The 19,015-nt window shown below is 39.1% G+C and overlaps 1 protein-coding gene across 5 annotated transcripts in view; it reads left to right on the top strand.

Moving 5' to 3' along the window:
* Positions 1-12,277, top strand: part of G3BP1 (G3BP stress granule assembly factor 1) — a 30,479-nt gene extending 18,202 nt beyond the window's left edge. For all 5 annotated transcript variants that reach the window (XM_019734339.2, XM_019734341.2, XM_074313811.1 and 2 more), the window contains 8 exons: positions 1,194-1,284; positions 2,207-2,300; positions 4,705-4,906; positions 6,411-6,512; positions 6,761-6,872; positions 7,075-7,203; positions 7,510-7,619; positions 10,761-12,277. In XM_019734339.2, the coding sequence (XP_019589898.1) occupies positions 1,194-1,284; positions 2,207-2,300; positions 4,705-4,906; positions 6,411-6,512; positions 6,761-6,872; positions 7,075-7,203; positions 7,510-7,619; positions 10,761-10,967 (1,047 nt within the window). In that variant the 3' untranslated portion in view covers positions 10,968-12,277. The remainder of the gene's footprint in view (positions 1-1,193; positions 1,285-2,206; positions 2,301-4,704; positions 4,907-6,410; positions 6,513-6,760; positions 6,873-7,074; positions 7,204-7,509; positions 7,620-10,760) is intronic.
* The last annotated feature ends 6,738 nt before the right edge of the window (positions 12,278-19,015 follow it).

Below are 19,015 nucleotides of genomic sequence, written 5' to 3' on the forward strand. Positions count from 1 at the left end.
TGCTGATGTCTAAAATATTTCAGATATGGTTAAGTGTGAACCTCCCTATGGTTTTTGTTTTGTTTTGTTTTGTTTTGGAGAACTTTAACTTTGGGGCACAAGATGTTTTGGCTCAACTTGCACTGTCCATGCCCCAGCCCCAGTGTGGGATCAGCTCCTTTTTAGTTATCATACTTACCATGAAAGGACCACAGGTTTATGTTGAATAATTGCATTTGTACAGTCTTCCTGACTGGTCACTGGACATGACTGAGTCAGCAGGAAGCCCATGTGAATAAGAATAAGCATGCGGAAGTGGCTCAATAAGGATTTGCTGATGAAATGTTTTCTCTAGCGTTACTCTTAAGATAATTTTCTGTTTAGGTTAGTGAATCTGAAACCCCTATCATTTAACTGAATATAAAACAACTATCTTTGAAAGATTACATGAGATCATTTTAGTCATGATTTTTAGAGGAAGTCTTAGATTATCTGCAGTGTAAAACGGTTGATGGACTTCTAAATACGCAAGGAATCATGGGGGAGATGACTGCCAAGTAAATTATTTGCTTGTAGTTCCCTTTGTCCTTTAAAGAGGAAGAATCTAACATTACCTTAGTGTATAGAGCATTGTTACATAAACTACCTTATTTAATAAATAAGCTCTAAGGTATATGTTGGTATCCCTGTTTACAGATGAGGAAATAGCTTTAGAAGTTCAACAACTAGTAATTGACATAGTTGAATTTAGACTCAAATTTGTCTATGTGTAGTATAAGCAGATCTTTTCCGCTACACCACCCTTGAGTGCTTGTATGAATAGTCTTGGGTACAGATTTAGGAAATTTTAAATATCTGCTGTAGTTGGTAATATGTATTTATTGTTCAAGAAATGATTTGAGGTATGGGCTGTATTTGAGTATAATTTTTAACAGCCATAATGTAGAGCAAGGTTTTTCAGTCTTGGTGTTATTAATATTTTGGACTGAATAAGTCTTTGTTGTGCCTGGATGTCCTGTACATTGAAGGATGTTTAGCAGCATCGCTGTCCTCAGTAGTCGCTTGCACTTCCCAATGTGAAAACTGAAGTGTCTGCAGATATTGACAAGTGGCTCCTGCGGGGCAGGGGGACAGGGGCATTGTTGCCTGAAATAGAGTGATTTGGTGTTTTAAAAGTTGGCTGAATAAATGAAAACTTTTTGTTGGCATTGCAGGGTTCTGTTGCAAATAAGTTCTACGTTCACAACGATATCTTCAGATACCAAGATGAGGTCTTTGGTGGCTTTGTCACTGAGCCTCAGGAGGGTAAGTTACTTGTCTAAATTTTTTGATGGCTTTAATTGACCTGAAGAGAATATGAGTTTCTTGAATGTTTTCATTGTCCTCTGTATTCTTCTTTAGTAACTCCTAATTGTTAAGACATAAAGGGTCTGAGTTTTAAACCTACTTGAAGTTCAAAGGTTAGCCTACTTCATGGATATTGGTAGAAGACAAAACTAAGTCAGAAGTAGACAGGTTATACTCATAGCAACAGTAGTAGCATTTGCCACTGTTCCATAGGACATCATGAAGAAGTCCAAAAGATACCTGCACTGCAGTGGGGTGCATTACAAGAGTGGAACCTTAAGTTTAGGGAGCCCACATCTTTTATAATGGGCAGTAAATATGTCTGCCCTGGCTCTGAAGGGAGACTCCATTTTCTGAGTTTGTTTGCTATGTAAATATCCTTAAAAGATAATCTGGAATAAAGGGTAGCCATTGCCTCAGTTGTCAGATGTACAGAAACACAAGAGCCTCTTGGAGAATTGTCTCAAAATAATTTCTATGTGGCTGAGACGATTCTAAGTGCTTTATATTTATTGTGTAATAAAACAGCCTTATGGATAAGTTCTTTACGTAGTGTTGTTCCCATTTAATAGATTGGAGCACTGCCAATGCAGAGAATTAATTTGCCTGATGTCATGTAGCTAGTTAGGTGGTAGAGGCTGTATTGGATTTCTGGAAATATGACCTCATTCCATGTTCTTAACCCAAACACTACAGTTGCCTTAATTCTGTCCTTAAAACATGTACTGTGATTTTACCAAATTACCTTATTTTCTTTCCTTTTTATATATACCTGCTTTTCTTATTTCATTGCGTTTTTTATTATGATGAACATTGTGAAAGTGAATATATTTGTGAATTAAGTAAGCACAAATTACTTTAAATTTCTTTTCTCACTTAGAATCTGAGGAAGAAGTAGAGGAACCTGAAGAAAGACAGCAGACACCAGAGGTGGTGCCTGATGATTCTGGAACTTTCTATGATCAGGCTGTCAGGTAAGGAAAACTTTTGTTCATCTGTCTAGAGCTGCATGAGAATTTGGGTTGTCTGGTCTTTTCCTTGGTTGGAGGGCAGTCATGTATTCTCAGAATTATCTCACATAATAATGATAACTTCCCAGAAGAAAGGTTTTACTTTTGTTATCTTTGAGCTAACAAAAATCTGTAATGTGTTTAATATAGATTGCACTATGAGGATTACTTAGTACCCACCAGTTGCTTTTTGGTTTAGTCTTTTCTGGGTGGTAAGTGAAAAAGAGTTGGGATTTCTTACCAAGTATTTAACACATCAAGCCACTGCATTAAGTGCTATGGCGGGAATATCAAGTGTACAAGGACTTATTTAGAGATCCCACATTAATTGATAGAAATTAAGACATGAATTAATAGTAGGTAAAGAATTTCATTAATTAACTCAGAAAATAAATGTGTGATTGTATCTTAGGGTTTTTTCTTCTTTAATCTGCAACTGGAACAGAAATGTGTTTGATAGGAATTGAAATTAATACTTGGTGCCATGTGATACCAATAATGTTAATACACAGTGCTTAAAAGATATTTTCAAATGTTTCTCAAGGTGGGATGATGAACTAACCACGGTACTTACCTGGGTTGGTTGAAAATGATTTATCGTTGTACCACAAACCTACCAGAATTAAAATTATGGGGGTTGGGGAACATCTGCAGCTTTAACAAACTGATTTATGTGGAAATTTAAGAACTATTATGAATCATAACGTCTTTGTTTCTCAAATTCCATATGTGTTTATTTATTATGACAGTTTTTTTGGTGGTAAAAACCATGTAACATAAAACTTACCTTTTGGGCCGGCCCGGTGGCTCAGGCGGTTAGAGCTCCGTGCGCCTAACTCCGAAGGCTGCCGGTTCGATTCCCACATGGGCCAGTGGGCTCTCAACCACAAGGTTGCCAGTTCAATTCCTCGAGTCCCGCAAGGGATGGTGGGCTCTGCCCCCTGCAACTAAGATTGAACACGGCACCTTGAGCTGAGCTGCCTCCCGGATGGCTCAGTTGTTGGTTGGAGCATGGGCTCTCAACCACAAGGTTGCCAGTTCAATTCCTCGAGTCCCGCAAGGGATGGTGGGCAGCGCCCCCTGCAACTAAAATTGAACACGGCACCTTGAGCTGAGCTGCCGCTGAGCTCCCGGATGGCTCAGTTGGTTGGAGTCGTCCTCTCAACCACAAGGTTGCCGGTTCGACTCCCGCAAGGGATGGTGGGCTGTGCCCCCTGCAACTAGCAACGGCAACTGGACCTGGAGCTGAGCTGCGCCCTCCACAACTAAGACTGAAAGAACAACAACTTGAAGCTGAACAGAACCCTCCACAACTAAGATTGAAAGGACAACAATTTGACCATTGTTCCCCAATAAAGTCCTGTTCCCCTTCCCCAATAAAAAAAACAAAAAACAAACAAACAAAAAAAAAACTTACCTTTTTTTTTTTTTTTTAAGATTTTATTGGGGAAGGGGGAACAGGACTTTATTGGGGAACAGTGTGTACTTCCAGGACTTTTTTTTTCCCCCCCCCCCAAGTCAAGTTGTCCTTTAATCTTAGTTTTTTGGAGATGCCATTCAGCTTCAAGTTGTTGTCCTTTCAGTCTTAGTTGTGGAGGGTGCAGCTCAGCTCCAGGTCCAGTTGCCGTTGCTAGTTGCAGGGGGCGCAGCCCAGCATCCCTTGTGGGAGTCGAACCAGCAACCTTGTGGTTGAGAGGACGTGCTCCAACCAACTGAGCCATCTGGGAGCTCAGCGGCAGCTCAGCTCAAGGTGCCCTGTTCAGTCTTAGTTGCAGGGGCGGAGCCCACCATCCCTTGCAGGACTTGAGGAATTGAACTGGCAACCTTGTGGTTGAGAGCCCACTGGCCCATGTGGGAATTGAACCGGCAGCCTTCGGAGTTAGCATGGAGCTCTAACCGCCTGAGCCACCGGGCCCGCCCCCAACCATTTTTAAGCATACTGTATAGCAGTATACGCATATGATTGTGTAACACAGTAACACATCTCTAGGATTTCTCATCTTGTAAAACTGAATCTACCCATTGAACAACTCAACTGCCCTTTCCTCCCTTCCTACAGCCTGTTAGAGTTTTGTGATGAGTGATAGGTAAATTGTAATAGTTTGGGGATTCTAACTGAGAAATAATGATGTGGTTTATTTTGACCCATTTTGATGACATTTGTTTATGAGAATTTAGCCAATCTGACTTCAGTTAACATTTGCTCATTGAGTGCTTTTCTAAAAAGTTGTCTTGTTTTAGTACTTGGATGTATTTCTTAGATCTTTTTTGGAGGGAGGGAGGTATTTTGGGGTTCTGATCTCTAGTAAATAAATACTTGCTAAATTCATGGAGGCAGAGTGACATTTCTCAAACTTTCCTGTGAAAGCAATGACTTGGAAGAACATCTAGAGGAACCTGTTGCTGAACCAGAGCCTGATCCTGAACCCGAACCGGAGCAAGAACCTGTATCTGAAATCCAAGAGGAAAAGTCTGAGCCAGTATTGGAAGAAACTGCTCCTGAGGATGCTCAGAAGAGTTCTTCTCCAGCACCTACAGACATAGCGCAGACAGTGCAGGAAGACTTGAGGGTATGTGACATATCTTCATTTTCATTCTATTTCTAGCTTATTTAAAAAAATCTCTTCTCCTTTATTATTGTTTGGTTTTCCTTTGTAGGAGCATTTACATATTGGTGGTTCAGGGAAGTTTCTTGTGTATTGAGCCATACCTCAGTAAGATGCATATTGCTTTATAAAATCAAAAGTAACTTTCCCCCTCTAAGTAACATGAATAAGTTTTAGACAGGAAATTGCAGGTGCTATATTATTTTTATGACAATATCGCTAACTCTTCATCTTTTTAATATTTCATCCTTCAAATTGCAATTATTATATGCTTGTTAAAACAAACAAGTGGGGCCGTCCTGGTGGCTCAGGTGGTTGGAACACTGCTCTTACCACCGAAGTCGCAGTTTCGATTCCCACATGGGCCAGTGAGCTGCGCCCTCTAATGCTAAGACTGTGAACAACAGTTCTCCCTGGAGCTGGGCTGCTGAGTGCTGCCATGGGCTACCCTGTGCTGTCATGAGGGGCCAGTGGCCAGCGTGAGTGTCTGGCAGCCGGGGAGAGCTTCTGTGAGCGGGTCCGACTGCCTCAGCGGGGGGCCAGGGAGCTGTGTCCTACAAAACTAGACTGAGAAACAACGGCTTGAACCGGAGTGGGCAGGGGGAGGTGGAAGAAAGGGGGAGAAAGAAACAAGTGATCATATATTTTTTTAAAAATTACATGGCACAATAGACCTTTATCCTCTGAAATCTGAGGATAACTTTACAGTAGTAGTAGAAGCAAATAGCTGAAATAGGACTATTTTTCTCATTGGAATACCTGATTTCAAAATTTTGAAGCTTTTCAGAAAAGTTACTCCTAAGTCATATCAGGATAATGTTCACTGAACTCACAGAACCTTTATATTCGCTGGTCTGTGGAGGAGTATGTTTCAGTGCCGTATTGATGGGGTCAGGATCGTAAATGTCATTTATGTGTGTCTAACAGTCATTTATGTATGTCACAAGTGCCCACGTGCTAGGCACTGTTCTAGGTATGGGAAATATCTGTAAAATGGGTAGGGTTCTGGGTCTCTCCTGTAGCTGGTAGGTGAGTAGAAAAGAAATGGTGAGATGACTTTAGCTTGCAGATGTTAGAAAAATATGTTGGCCGCATTGAGAATGAATGACCAATTAGGTGGCTGTTACAGTAGTCCTAGAGAGAGAATCGTATTTTGAATTAGGGTCATGGCAGTTGAGATGGAGATAAGATAATTAACAGTTAAGTAATAGGGTTTGGTGATTTTGATATGGATTGAAAAGGTGTTCAAGATCATTCTAAAGTCTTAGGACTGCATTTCACAGTAGTCCTAAGAAACGTTAGTACAAAATTTGTAACTAAGGGGGAAAAGGAATCTCAAGATACTTACACATTCCATCTTGCCTGTGAAAATATGATGCATACATTATGTACAAGAAATCAAGAGCTAAGAGCTTTTCTGTGTTTTGATATATGGTGTAATCATCTGGTGTTGGTGGTGTTACCTTAGACATTTTCCTGGGCATCTGTGACCAGTAAGAACCTTCCACCCAGTGGAGCTGTTCCAGTTACTGGGATACCACCTCATGTTGTTAAAGTACCAGCTTCACAGGTGAGTTTCTAATTAAGCTTGTATATTAAGGGAAATTTACTTGTATTTCATGTAATGTGGTTTCCATAGAGGTTTAGAGAATGTGGAAACTGGTATATAAAGCAGAGAAGGTGGTTTATAATGGATTTGTGTGAGATAGAAAGTTGTCGTTTTCGAGTTTAAACATTATTGTTAGCTAAGAAACTTCATAAGAGAACAAAGTAAGCTTGCTTTGTTTTTACACAAAAGCTAACTTACGAATTTTTCAGCCCCGCCCGGAGTCTAAGCCTGAATCTCAGGTTCCACCGCAGAGGCCTCAGAGGGATCAAAGGGTGCGAGAACCACGAGTAAATATTCCTCCGCAGAGGGGGTCCAGACCAAGTAAGAGCTCAGAAGGGGGACTTACCTAGTTTGGGGGATTTTGAGGTGAGAGCTTGTTTTGGGGGATGCTTGGCATTTATTTACTTAAAACAAAGTTGTAGTGGATAGAATTACCTGTATTTAGGGTAGAGAAAAAACTATTGAATGCAACAGTCGCTGAAAAGAGTCTTCTTTGTCTTTCATTGCTGTTTTTGTTTTTAAGTTCGTGAAGCTGGTGAGCAAGGTGATGTTGAACCCCGAAGAATTGTGAGACACCCTGACAGTCACCAACTTTTCATTGGCAATCTACCTCACGAGGTGGACAAATCAGAGCTTAAAGATTTTTTTCAAAGTAGGTTATTGAGTTTTAAACACTAGATTTATCTAATGCAGCACTGCCCAATGGAAACAGAAGATGAGCCACATATGTAATTATTTAATTTAGTGTGTCTAAAATTTCATTTCAAAATGTAAAAATATGAGAGCTCACAATTGAAATTGTGTGTGTTTTACACTTATGACATGTCTTACTTTGGACTAGCCACATTTCAAGTGCTCTGTAGCCACATGTGACTAGAGACTATCATATTGTACAGCGCGTATGTAATATTTAAAATAAATGTTATAAGTGATTTGCGAATTTGTATTTCATTTGCAGAATATGGGAATGTGGTTGAGCTGCGCATTAACAGCGGTGGGAAATTACCCAATTTTGGTTTTGTTGTGTTTGATGATTCTGAGCCTGTTCAGAAGGTCCTTGGCAACAGGGTAAGCAATTCTTCATCTTGATATTTTTTTTTAAATAAGAGTGTATGTTGGCTCTTTGAATGTCTTCATCCTTACAACTGTGTCTTATATGTAAAGTGCACTTTATTCCAACATGTTTGGGTAACATTACATCACATTCAGCCATTATTATCAAAAGAACTACATGGGAGTTTAAAAAAACTTATGTCTAAATAACTTAGGTTTTGAACAAGTGAATGATGAGAATGAAATAACTAATAGTTACCAGTGCACTGAGGTTTAGGTAAATTTCTTCTCTTGGTGCTGGCTTCTGGTGTAGGAGATGAAATACCATGTTAATTTACTAGCTAAGATAACGTAAGAGCCAGTTTGACCAGGTAAGTCTTGGTATATAGCTGTTGTCTGAGTATAACAATGAGGAGCTTCTCTTTTTATTCTCTCAGTTGTCTGGGTTTGGAGTCACCCTGCCTGGATCCGCTTTTATTAACATTGCTGTTAGGGGTATGAGTCCTTTCCGATAGTAGAGGTGTTTGTAGAATTGGAATCGTTTTACTGTGTAGTTCCTAAAGAACTCTTCCTTTCTCCCACATTCATTAACAAAAAACACTTTTTGTAGCAATAGTAGTAGAGAAAAACAAAGGGGTAAATAATTGTTAATTTACTGAGATGGGTGTGGGATTTTTTAAAACCTCTCACTTTTTAAAAAAATTGAGGTGAAATTCACAAAACATAAAATGAGCCGTTTTAAAATGGATGATTCAGTAACATTTATTAACACACATTGTTGTGCAATCATTGCCTATCTAGTTACAAAACATTTTCATCAAAAGGAAGCCCCTTTATCCATTACGCAGTCCCTTTCCCGGCCCCGTGTGCCCCCTCTGGTCCCCCTCTCCCCAGCCCTGGCAACCACTAATGTGCTTTCAGTCTCTGTAAATTAATACTACACATTTTATTAGCCATGTAGTAGAAATGCTGGAGATCATGTCCCAGAGGTTCTCCGGAAATTCTGATGTTCTCCACAGTGTCAGTGGATATACTACAAAGTTTAATGTGTTTTGGTCATAACCTGTGAGCCTTAATTTGAAATGTGCATTATCTTTCAAACCCATCATTATTTTTGTGAAGCATCTCCTGCACAACACTGAGAAATGAGAGAACAGTGGCTTTTTTCAGTAAGGCCACAGAATACTGAACCTAGCAATCTCCAGTAGGCTCTGTGGATAAATCTATCATTTACTGTTCAATAGGTGCAGTGGCCAGACTTTTTGATGCAGCCTTGAATTCATGATTCCTTAGAGGGTATGATACTCTCAGCAGACCAAAGGTCAGACCCAATAGCTGGCTTCCTAGTCAATTGCCCAAGATAAGGGGTTTATTTTATTTAATGAACCATAGGTAAGCCATGGCGTCTTTGTGCATAAGAATTGTTTCCGGTAGATTTCCTTAGGAAAGGGGCAGTATGTCTGCTGCCTTTTTTCATTAATACTGCTCACCTCTTCTGATAACTCCTCAGAGATATTTTCCATAACTGTTTTAAAACACTCCAGCCCCAACCTCTCTTCCCTGAATCTTTGGGCTTTAATTTTATTTTTCCCATTGTGTGTAGAACATTGCCTGGAACAGTGTTTCAGATTGCATGTCAGAGGATTATATAGTGTGAATATAAAAAATACTTTTACTTATGTTAAATGTGAAAATATATATTTATAAATGTACACATACAAATATATTTAATCCGAATTTAAAATATTAATTAGAATTAGTTCAAAAAGGTGTTTTTCTTTTTTTGTGTGTACTTTCATACCATTCCTTTGTACTTCGGCAACTTCAAATATAGCTTGCTTTTCCCTTATCTCACTTTATTAGTAGACGTCTACCATACTCCCTTCAATAATTTTTTATGAGTACAGAAATAGCTTCTATAAGCCTGATGACCGGTGTTCGACGTGCCTTAGTGTAGTGGAGTGGTTCAGAGCTTATAGTTGCCGGTCAGGATGCCTTGGTTTACATTTCCTCCTACATCACTCACTCACGTTGTGACCCATGGGCTAAGTAACCGCCCTAGTCCTTGGTTTGCTGGCCTCTAAAACAGATTTAGTATCAACCCTCAGAGAGTTGTGAAGATTAAGTGAGATAATAAATGTGAAGCATATAGAACACTTCTCTGTATAGTAAGTACTGTTATATGTGTATTTTTAAAAATGTTTCAGAAAAACAGTGAGGCGTACACATCAGATTCCTTGTAGTCTTGAGTGACCCTTTGTTTTCTACTTCAGTTCTTAGTGAAAAAAAACGGCCAAAGACTTCCTTTCAATAAGATGTATGTTTAGTATTTTCTAAAATTCTATTAAGGCAAATAGTGTTTTATTTAAATTATATTTAGATAAATTTAATGATGTTTTTGAGATATGTGCGTGTACTTTGCAATAATATGTGCAGTACAATCTTTCCATGTTGAGTGATGATGGGGTTTTAGTCTAAGCCTCCCAATCCATAGATAAAGTGGCAGTTCTTTTTTATTTTTTATTTTTATTTTTTATTGGGGAACAGTGTGTTTTTCCAGGGCCCATCAGTTCCAAGTCGTTGTCCTTCAATCTAATTGTGGACGGTGCAGCTCAGCTCCAAATCCAGTCACCGTGTTCAATCTTAGTTGCATGGGGCGCAGCCCACCATCCCATGCGGGAATTGAGTCGGCAGCCTTGTTGAGAGCTCGCGCTGTAACCAACTGAGCCATCCGTCCTTCCCTCCAGCAGCTCGTTGACTTCAATCTAGTTGTGGAGGGCGCAGCTCACTGGCCCATGTGGGAATCGAACTGGCAACCCTGTTGTTCAGAGCTCGTGCTCTAACTGAGCTATCCAGCTGCCCCGGCAGTTCTTATATATATAATTCTATGGGAAAAAAACATTTACTTTAATATAAGCACAATGAGAGTTACTTGTGCTGCTTAAATGGACTCTTTTGAACTGGCCAGCATACCTAACCACCTTTCCATGTATTTGTTAATGGGAACGTTATGTGTGCAGAATTTGAAAGAAAAACTGAACTGTGAGAATGTAGGTGATTTGTAAGTTGCTGGTTCTTTATAATGGCTTTACTTTATCTTTGCTAGTTGGTAGCCCATCAGCACTGTGTTAAGTCTGCTCACCCTGACTCTTACAGCCCATCATGTTCAGAGGTGAGGTCCGTCTGAATGTGGAAGAGAAGAAGACTCGAGCTGCGCGGGAAGGGGACCGGCGAGAGAACCGCCTGCGGGGACCTGGAGGCCCTCGAGGTGGGCTGGGTGGTGGCATGAGAGGTCCCCCGCGAGGAGGCATGGTGCAGAAACCAGGATTTGGAGTGGGAAGGGGGATTGCTCCAAGGCAGTGAATTGCTCTCCACTGATCTCCATGCAGCAGTACAAACACCCTTCCGCAGAATGGTGAATTCTTCAGCCACCCCTGGGTATCTTGCAGTATGACCCTGGTCTCTTATAAACTGCTTGAGTTTGTATAATTTTACTTTTTGTGTTAATGGTGTGTGTTCTCCTCCCTCCCTTCCCTCTCCTCACATTTTAGTCCTTCACTTCCAATTTTGTGGAATGATATTTTAGGAAAAATGGATTTTTAAAGAAGAAAAAAAAAGACTGAACTTCCTTGCTTTACTTTGCATATACAGACTGGATTTTTTTTTTTTTAACAGCCATTTCCCCAAAGGAATGTGTCTTGCTTATTACTGACATTTGGTATGTTCATTCATTGGAATATTTCTTACTTGTTTTATACGTGTTTCAAAAAAGCCTTTGAGAAATACAGGATTTGATAAACATTTTGAAGGCAGGAAAAACCCAAATTGTTTCTTCTTTGAGAGTCGTGACTACGTTCTGGTGTGGAGAAACTGCCACTGGAAAAATTGACAACTTTGATTTTCACTGGTATGGTTAAAAACTGATAATAAAAGGTGTTGTTAGAGTTTTTCTTCTTTTGATATGTGATCACAAAATGATTCTACAACTGACTGTTTTTACTATTGAAATTTAAATTGTGAGATTAGGTTTTAAATGTCTAAAATGCAACTGATATACTTTTCTTGAATTGTTAGGGGTTTTTTTGAAGTACAGTTTTTTTCGTGTTTAATTTGTATTTGTACAAAAACAAACACAAAAAACCCACCCTCTCTCCAATCCCAATAACACAAAACCAGAGCAAAACTGTTGTGCCTTCTATTTATCTTTGATTCCAGTCTTGGCAATTGTTTAATGACAAATAATAATAATAAAAAAAGTCTAGATTTGTTTTTTCAGGTTCAAAGTGTGTTGGGAATCATAGACTGCCTCTTTTACCTTGTATGTCTTTTATTCATTTGTTATGCCTTATTCTGAAACCGAGTCTCCAACTGGAATGCCTTTGAGGACAGATGCTTCTATAGAGGTCCTTGGACCTACATCATTTAGTTCAACGTTTGTACTGTTTTATTTCCGTGTCTGTTTAGAATCCTAATCATAGCCCACGAGAAGGAATGTGATGTTAATATTGGACTTTGCTGATGTGCTTGCGTGTCTGCTAGTTTTTTTCCTTTAAATCATAGCCATATGGTAAATTTTCTGTTTTGTTACGGTTCTCTTTTTATTGATGGGCATGCAGTGGGTGTTTCTTGGAAATGGCCAATTTTTATTAAAATATTTCTGGAAGAAAATTTAATCTGGCAATATAGACTAATACTCGTTTTACATAGTATGTTGTTTGTTGAGTGCTGTGTGTGAAGTGGGTGAAGGTTTTGTTTACACGTTTGTGAAGCAAGACTGTGTGAAAACTTGTCATTACTAATTGAGGGGCAACGAGGTTGTCAAATTTAACTTATTTATTTTTTTCTTAACAGTGTTCATCTTTTGGAATGTTGTTTGAGGATAGTATATGAGTAGGAACAGGAATGTTTTGTTTGTTTTGCTGTTACTGGGAAACTAGGTTTGCTGAAGGGTGTAGTCTTAAACTAAAATGAAGTTTGATGTTATCACTTGGTCCTCAGTACCTCAAATATTTGAAAACTGGCAATGTCTCCTTCACATAAAGAAACTTATTTAACAGTCACATGACTGTTTTTGGGGTGAGTTTAAATAATTACTTGGTAACCACTTCATTTTGCCCAGGCCAGTGATAATTGGAAGAAATTCAGCTTGTACTGTAGCTTATATTAAGCTTGTGGTGGAAAGAAAAAACAGCCTGAGTTATTTTTGCAGTAGCTGTAAGGTGATAAATTATGGGTAACCTAGAAATCATTTTTCACAAGTGAATACTAAACCATGCATTTCAAAATAGGAGTTTTTCTTACTCAGAGGTTTAAAGGCATTCACTGATGCAGTGATACCCAACTTAGGGCAGTTCCGCTATCCAGAGAACACTTGGAAAATATGTGAGACCGTAGAGGAGACACTGTCTTTGGCATTTAGTGAGTGGGGGCCAACTATGTCAAATGTTTTGTAGAAATGAATCAACTGCCTTGAGAACAGGAATAGTCCCTACTCCTATAAGACATGGTGGGCGGAGTAGTGGATTAGAGCAACTCAGTTGAAGACTCATTCCTTTGACATAAAGCCTCAGATAAATACAATAAATGAATTAGCAAATAGAAATCTTGTTCAGGAATTACAGCAACATCTGCAAGTAATCTCATTTTCCTTCATTTGTACCAATTGTGTGGTTTTAAAAAAATGTTGGAGAGGTGGTAGCAGTATGCTAGATGCTGCTTGTAACTTGCTGCAGGGAATTACTGCATAATTTCAGAAAACAAAAGTTTGCTTCAGTAATTTCAGGTCATCAGAATTGGGATGATTGTGGAGTTTTGAACAGCAATGGACTTTCTAAATAGGATTTAGCATCATGGTTAACACTACCAATGATCCCAGTATCATTTTTTATATTACTGCTGATGGAATAAACATGATACTATAGAGATATGTTCACACAGGTAGAAAGTGAAAATAGGTTAGGGCAAGATTTTTCTGTAGACAGCATCAGTTTATCACATTAAACGTTCTCAGGTTTTAAAATACCATTTTTCATCTGTAGGAATGACCCAATGTACAGATCTTTTCTACTGAGCTTAGTTAGCACCCTTCACCCATTTATTTACCTACCGTATTTTGCTGAAAATAAGACCGGGTCTTACATTAATTTTTGCTCCAAAAGACGCATTAGGGCTTATGTTCAGGGGATGTCATCCTGAAAAGTCATGCTAGGACTTATTTTCCAGTTAGGTCTTATTTTCGGGGAAATACGGTAGTATCATACTAGGTAAGATTAGTTTGGTTCAGTGGGTCTTAGTCCTTTAAGACCTGTTGAAAATAGACGTTGGGACTTAGAAAAACATTTTTGTTTGCTTTTATGGTGAAGTTGGGCTTTATTGTGTGTGCTTGTGCTCAACTTTTTGAACTATTGCTGGGGAACCGTGAAATGGATAATCCAAAAGTAATTGTTTGGCTTTGAATGAGTAGGTTACCACAGCATTAGTTGAATTGCACTTTAGTTTTAGGTCAGAAAACTAATTATTTTCACAATGACTCTGTGGGTTAGGTGCTATTTTCCCCAAGTAGATGAAGAAGATACGGCCTCAGAGCTGTTACTTGACCAGGTCTCCAAGACATCCATGTAGCAAAGAGCAGATTGGCCTCCAAAACTGATGCTTTTTCTCAAGAACCAAAACGCCTACTTATTTACATTTGAATGACATATTAAGATAATAGGACTTGACTACAGTATAGAGACCACAGCCTGTTTCCAAACTTTGATAGCAAGGTTAGCGTTTCTGTTCTCCATTTCCTTTAGGGTAAACAAGTTAAGTAAACATTGACTTTATAGGGCTTCTTTTGATCTGCAGACTATATAGTAACACAATAATAATAACTTGTTCTTAGATTATTATCTGGTTTGATTATACATCTGGTACAATCTTGAAATTTGGATGTGGATAATAACTATTTTTATTATAGCATGATAATCCAGGTGAGTTTATATAGCAGTTGCATTCTGTGCTTACAACTGCCATCGTCTCATACGTCATCCCTTTATTTGAAAACCCTTGTAGAGTTTTATGATTTAGTGGAAAACGTGGCACTTTATAGACAGCAATTTGTTAGAATCTATATGGAAATACTCTTTCTGTGAGGTTTAAATTTGTAGACCCTTGTTTATGCTGAGTGGCCTATTTTATATAAATGATTGCATCTGTCAAACCTACTGAAAAAAGATATCTTTTATATTGAAGTTATATTTTTGTGCTACTTAAAAGAATCTGCAGGAACTGTACAAATGACCTTTTAGTTCAGCAATTTTGAACCTTATAAAAGAATCGACTGCAACATTTATTTGAATATGGGTTTCTAGCTATCTGCCCAATATACCAAAAATGGGCAGTGGGCAATTAATGGTAGCCTTCCACAAATGTTTAGAAACCTTAAAGAATGTGTTAGAAACTTAGCAGTGTCTTGTGTGGGATGAGATTATAGGTTCAAGTTGCTGATCAAGTCATGGCCGTGTGGCTCTAGATCACTAAATAAGGACAGTGATGCCTTTTGGGATTTGGCATTTGTATGCTGTGCTTGAGGTTCTGGGACCATCGGTGGGCTTGTGAACTCTTACGAGATGATAGTAAAGGAGCAATGGTGGCACGTGTTAGGCAACTTTTATTTACATTCTTTTTAGTGAATATGTATCTAGCTCAGGATAATGCTGAAATTAGACTGTTTTGCTCACACTTTCATGAAACAGTTTCTCATCGTGGCCTGAATGAGTAGAGTTGATTAGAGGGGGCCTAGAACCACCAGTTTTAGTTTTGATTTATGCTAATGTGGCTTAGCATCAAGGTTGTTCGCTTTTTGATTATATCGCTTGTTCCAAAAACCTTGGACAGTCTCCCATCCTGCAATTTCTACTTGAACCTGGTAATTTTTTTTAGTTCCCTGTGAGAAGAAAATCGGGTTGGAGGATCAGTTCCACTCTTAACTTCCATAAACCACGTGACCTGGCCACCTACAGAGATCCATACATGTTTCATACTTTGAAATGTGGCCAGTGTCACAGATTCCTGAGGGACTTGTGTCCGTCCAATGTGTCTTAGTTTCTTAAACAAATTAAGGAATGTTTACCAAAAATTTCCTGTTGAATTATTTTAACAAGTAGTTTTCATAAACCCACTTATGGGAAGTTTCCTATACTTTTGGTAGCAATTACAGGGATGATAATGTCATTTAATCTGGATATAAACAATTTTGACTGTTGCTATAATTAAACAATTTGGTTACTGATATACTTTCCCCAAGCTTTGATGTCACCTGTCCGCCTTCGGATTTGGTTAAAATTCTTAAATGTTTTTGTGATGAGTGTGTGTATACACTGATGTGGCCCTTTTAAATGAAGACGCTGTACTGAGAAGCTGGCACGAGGAAGTAGGGAGAAGGGCTTCCTTTCTTTAAAGACTCAGTGCACACTTAAGTAGATTATGTAGAACACATGTTAAAAATAAATTCATATAGGTAGATGTTAGATTCTGAACAAGGGGGGATTGAGGTGGAACTTAGCTGATGGTGTAGGAATCATTTGTGATTTATGTGGGGGAAAAAATCACAAATTTAAGGGAGAAACAGCAGAATCTTTCCTTAAAACCTTTTTCCCATTCTGATTATTACTACAAAAGACAGGAGGGGCTACTAGAATTCTTTGAATCATAGAAAGTTAATGCTGGAAAGGACTAAAGTATTTTATACAACCTCTTCATTTTTCAAAAGACAGATGGCTCAGAGAATGACTAGTACAGAGTCCCTTGTAGAAATAGCATGGAGCACCTTCAGCATCCCCAGTCTGCCCTCGGTTCACCATAGGAAGCCATAGCTGTTAACGCTCAGGATGTGGGGAGAGAAGGGAAGGAGCTTCTGTAGCTTAGTTTTCAGACCCAGGTTTTCTGTTTTCTTAGAACTGTCTCCATGCCCTCTTCTATCAGGGCCTGCTGTCTGAGGACGGCAACTTGTGCTCCGCTCAGGGATGGGTTTACTACTAGCTGTCAGAAAGCTATCGGGTATCCTAATGTGTTAATAGCTGAAACTCAGCTGTAATCTGAATCCGTCAGTGTTTTGCATTCTGTACGTTGTGGTGCTTTCTCCACCTTGTATTGTTATAACTGTAAGCTCCTAAGGGGCAGCAATTTGGTCTTAGGCATGTACCCTGTTCAGTACCTGGCAGTGCCGTGTATGGATCGGGGTCCTAATCTTCCTTTCCAGTGATTTCTCCCGTCCTTATGGAAGTGATGCTCCAGCCATGCTGAACAACTTCCGGTTCCTCTAATAAGCCAGGCATTGCTGACTCGGGGCTTCAAGTGCCTTCTCTCTTCCTGAAGATAGATTTGCATCTACACCCCCCACCCAAATCCCTTGCCATCGAAGTCATTTTTTTGAAGACCCAGTTCAAGAGCTAATTTTTTTTTCTGTAGGAGAGAAGATTTGCATCAGGAATGTGAAACCCCCCCTTTGGGGATTGATCTGGCCAGAATTTGAAGTGAGGAACAAATTCATTCTCATCTTCCCTTCTGCATTGTCCTTCCTGTTTGAGATTCTGTCCCAACCTTCATTTTTACACAAATGTTCCTAGAGCACTTTATACCTTTCTCCTAGAATTAGAATGACCTATATCTGTTTTACTACCTTATTAGACCATAAGCTCCTAGAGGACCAGGATTGGGGGATTAACCCCTGTACTTCACCAGAAGGTACAGTAATGGACACGAAAGCGTCTTTCCACGATGACTCATTGAATTGAGCAAATGAATGTATTTGTTTTCATCCTCACAAGGGAGGCATACATAGAAATAGGACCTAACTGAGTAAGTGTTAGGCACTATGACATTTCATAATGGAGGGGATTGTGGGGAAATTTGAGGGGTGGGCAGAGGAGGGAGGAAGTCACTAGTCATTTCTTTCTGGCTGTGCCCAGTACATCCCAGGCACTTGGTTTCTATGCAGATGAATTTTATGTGCCAATTTTCATTTTTTCCCCACAAACCTATTCCATTGTTCTCTCAGTTCATGTCATCACCCGTGTTCCAAGTCTTCAATCATCTGCTTCCCTTTTTCTTATTCCCCACATCCATTCTCCAGCTAAGTCCTGTCAGTTCTACCTCAACAGTCTTTCATATCTCTCTTCTTACCTAGGTAACTAGTGGCCTCTCAGCTTCCTTTACCTCTTCTTGCCTCAGCCTCCATTATACCCAATATTAGATTCATCTTACTGAAGCATAGCTCTGACTATGTACCCATGTATGTGTTCTATCTCCCCTGCTAGACTGTAAGCTCCTTATGGGCAGGATGTGTCTGAGTCATCTTTGTATCTCCCATAGCACACATATCAATAAATATTTCTTGAATGAATAACAAAGTCTTAAGTGAAATGGTGTTTTCCAGATTATACGTAGGTTTCTCTCTGGGTTAATTGCAAGACTTCAAAAGTTCTCTCACATAAAGTTGGTTGAGTAGTAACGACTGAATTAATCACAGAGAAAATTTCAGAAAACTTTTAATTTTTTTCCATTGGAATCAGCATGGATATGTGTATATGGATGGTTCAATAAATATATTTTTATATACATGTATCACAGAAATTTTACATTCCATCTTCAAACTGCAGAAATAGATTTTTTTTTTTACAAGCCAGAAAATAATTGCCGTAACTTTTATGACTTCATGCAAAAACGGAGGAAGAGGAAGGGATAAAAGGGATTTGGTTGGTCAAGGTTGAGAGTCCTGTAAGAAGTAAAAATGTTATATTAAGGAAGCGATTGCTTAACACGCTGCTTAAGGTGGTAGCCAAACAAATCCTTAACTGCAGCATTAAGGCCATACCAAGTTTATACATATATACAAAGTTTCCATATAAAAGACATACTATCACATTTTCTTCTGGGAAAGGATGAGGAGCTTTGTGAGTAATTCCGACCCAGTTTTCCAGGCCAATTAATTGTTTTAAGATGTCCCCAGGCTACTTTAGAACTCTCTTCTACTTTGGCTAGCTGTCAGTTACTGCTCTGTGGGCTTGTGACTTTTGTAGTCTCTTACGTGGAAGTATGAGTCATCTCGAAACTCTTCCATCATAGGTGATGAAGCACTTGGTAGCTTAACTAACACTGCCCAGCCCAGTGTATAGTAGTTTACAGCTCCCTAAAGTGTTAGAATCACAGAATTGTAACTTCCAGTTGTTTTACCTGTATCAGTCTCCACAGCCAATGCTGTACCCTGGCATTGTGACCTGAAGAATTACACAGTGCCCTTCTGTTCTTTGGGGTTCAAATGACTGAATAGTAAGTGTAAGGAAGCAAAGTGTGCTATTTCAGGTAGCATCCCCTGGTGCTGCTGAAAGTTCACATTGAACTTGCACCCCTGTTTGTCAAGACATATTTAA

The sequence above is a fragment of the Rhinolophus sinicus genome, linkage group LG10, assembly GCF_036562045.2.
Source record: "Rhinolophus sinicus isolate RSC01 linkage group LG10, ASM3656204v1, whole genome shotgun sequence".
NCBI classification, from domain to species: domain Eukaryota; kingdom Metazoa; phylum Chordata; class Mammalia; order Chiroptera; family Rhinolophidae; genus Rhinolophus; species Rhinolophus sinicus.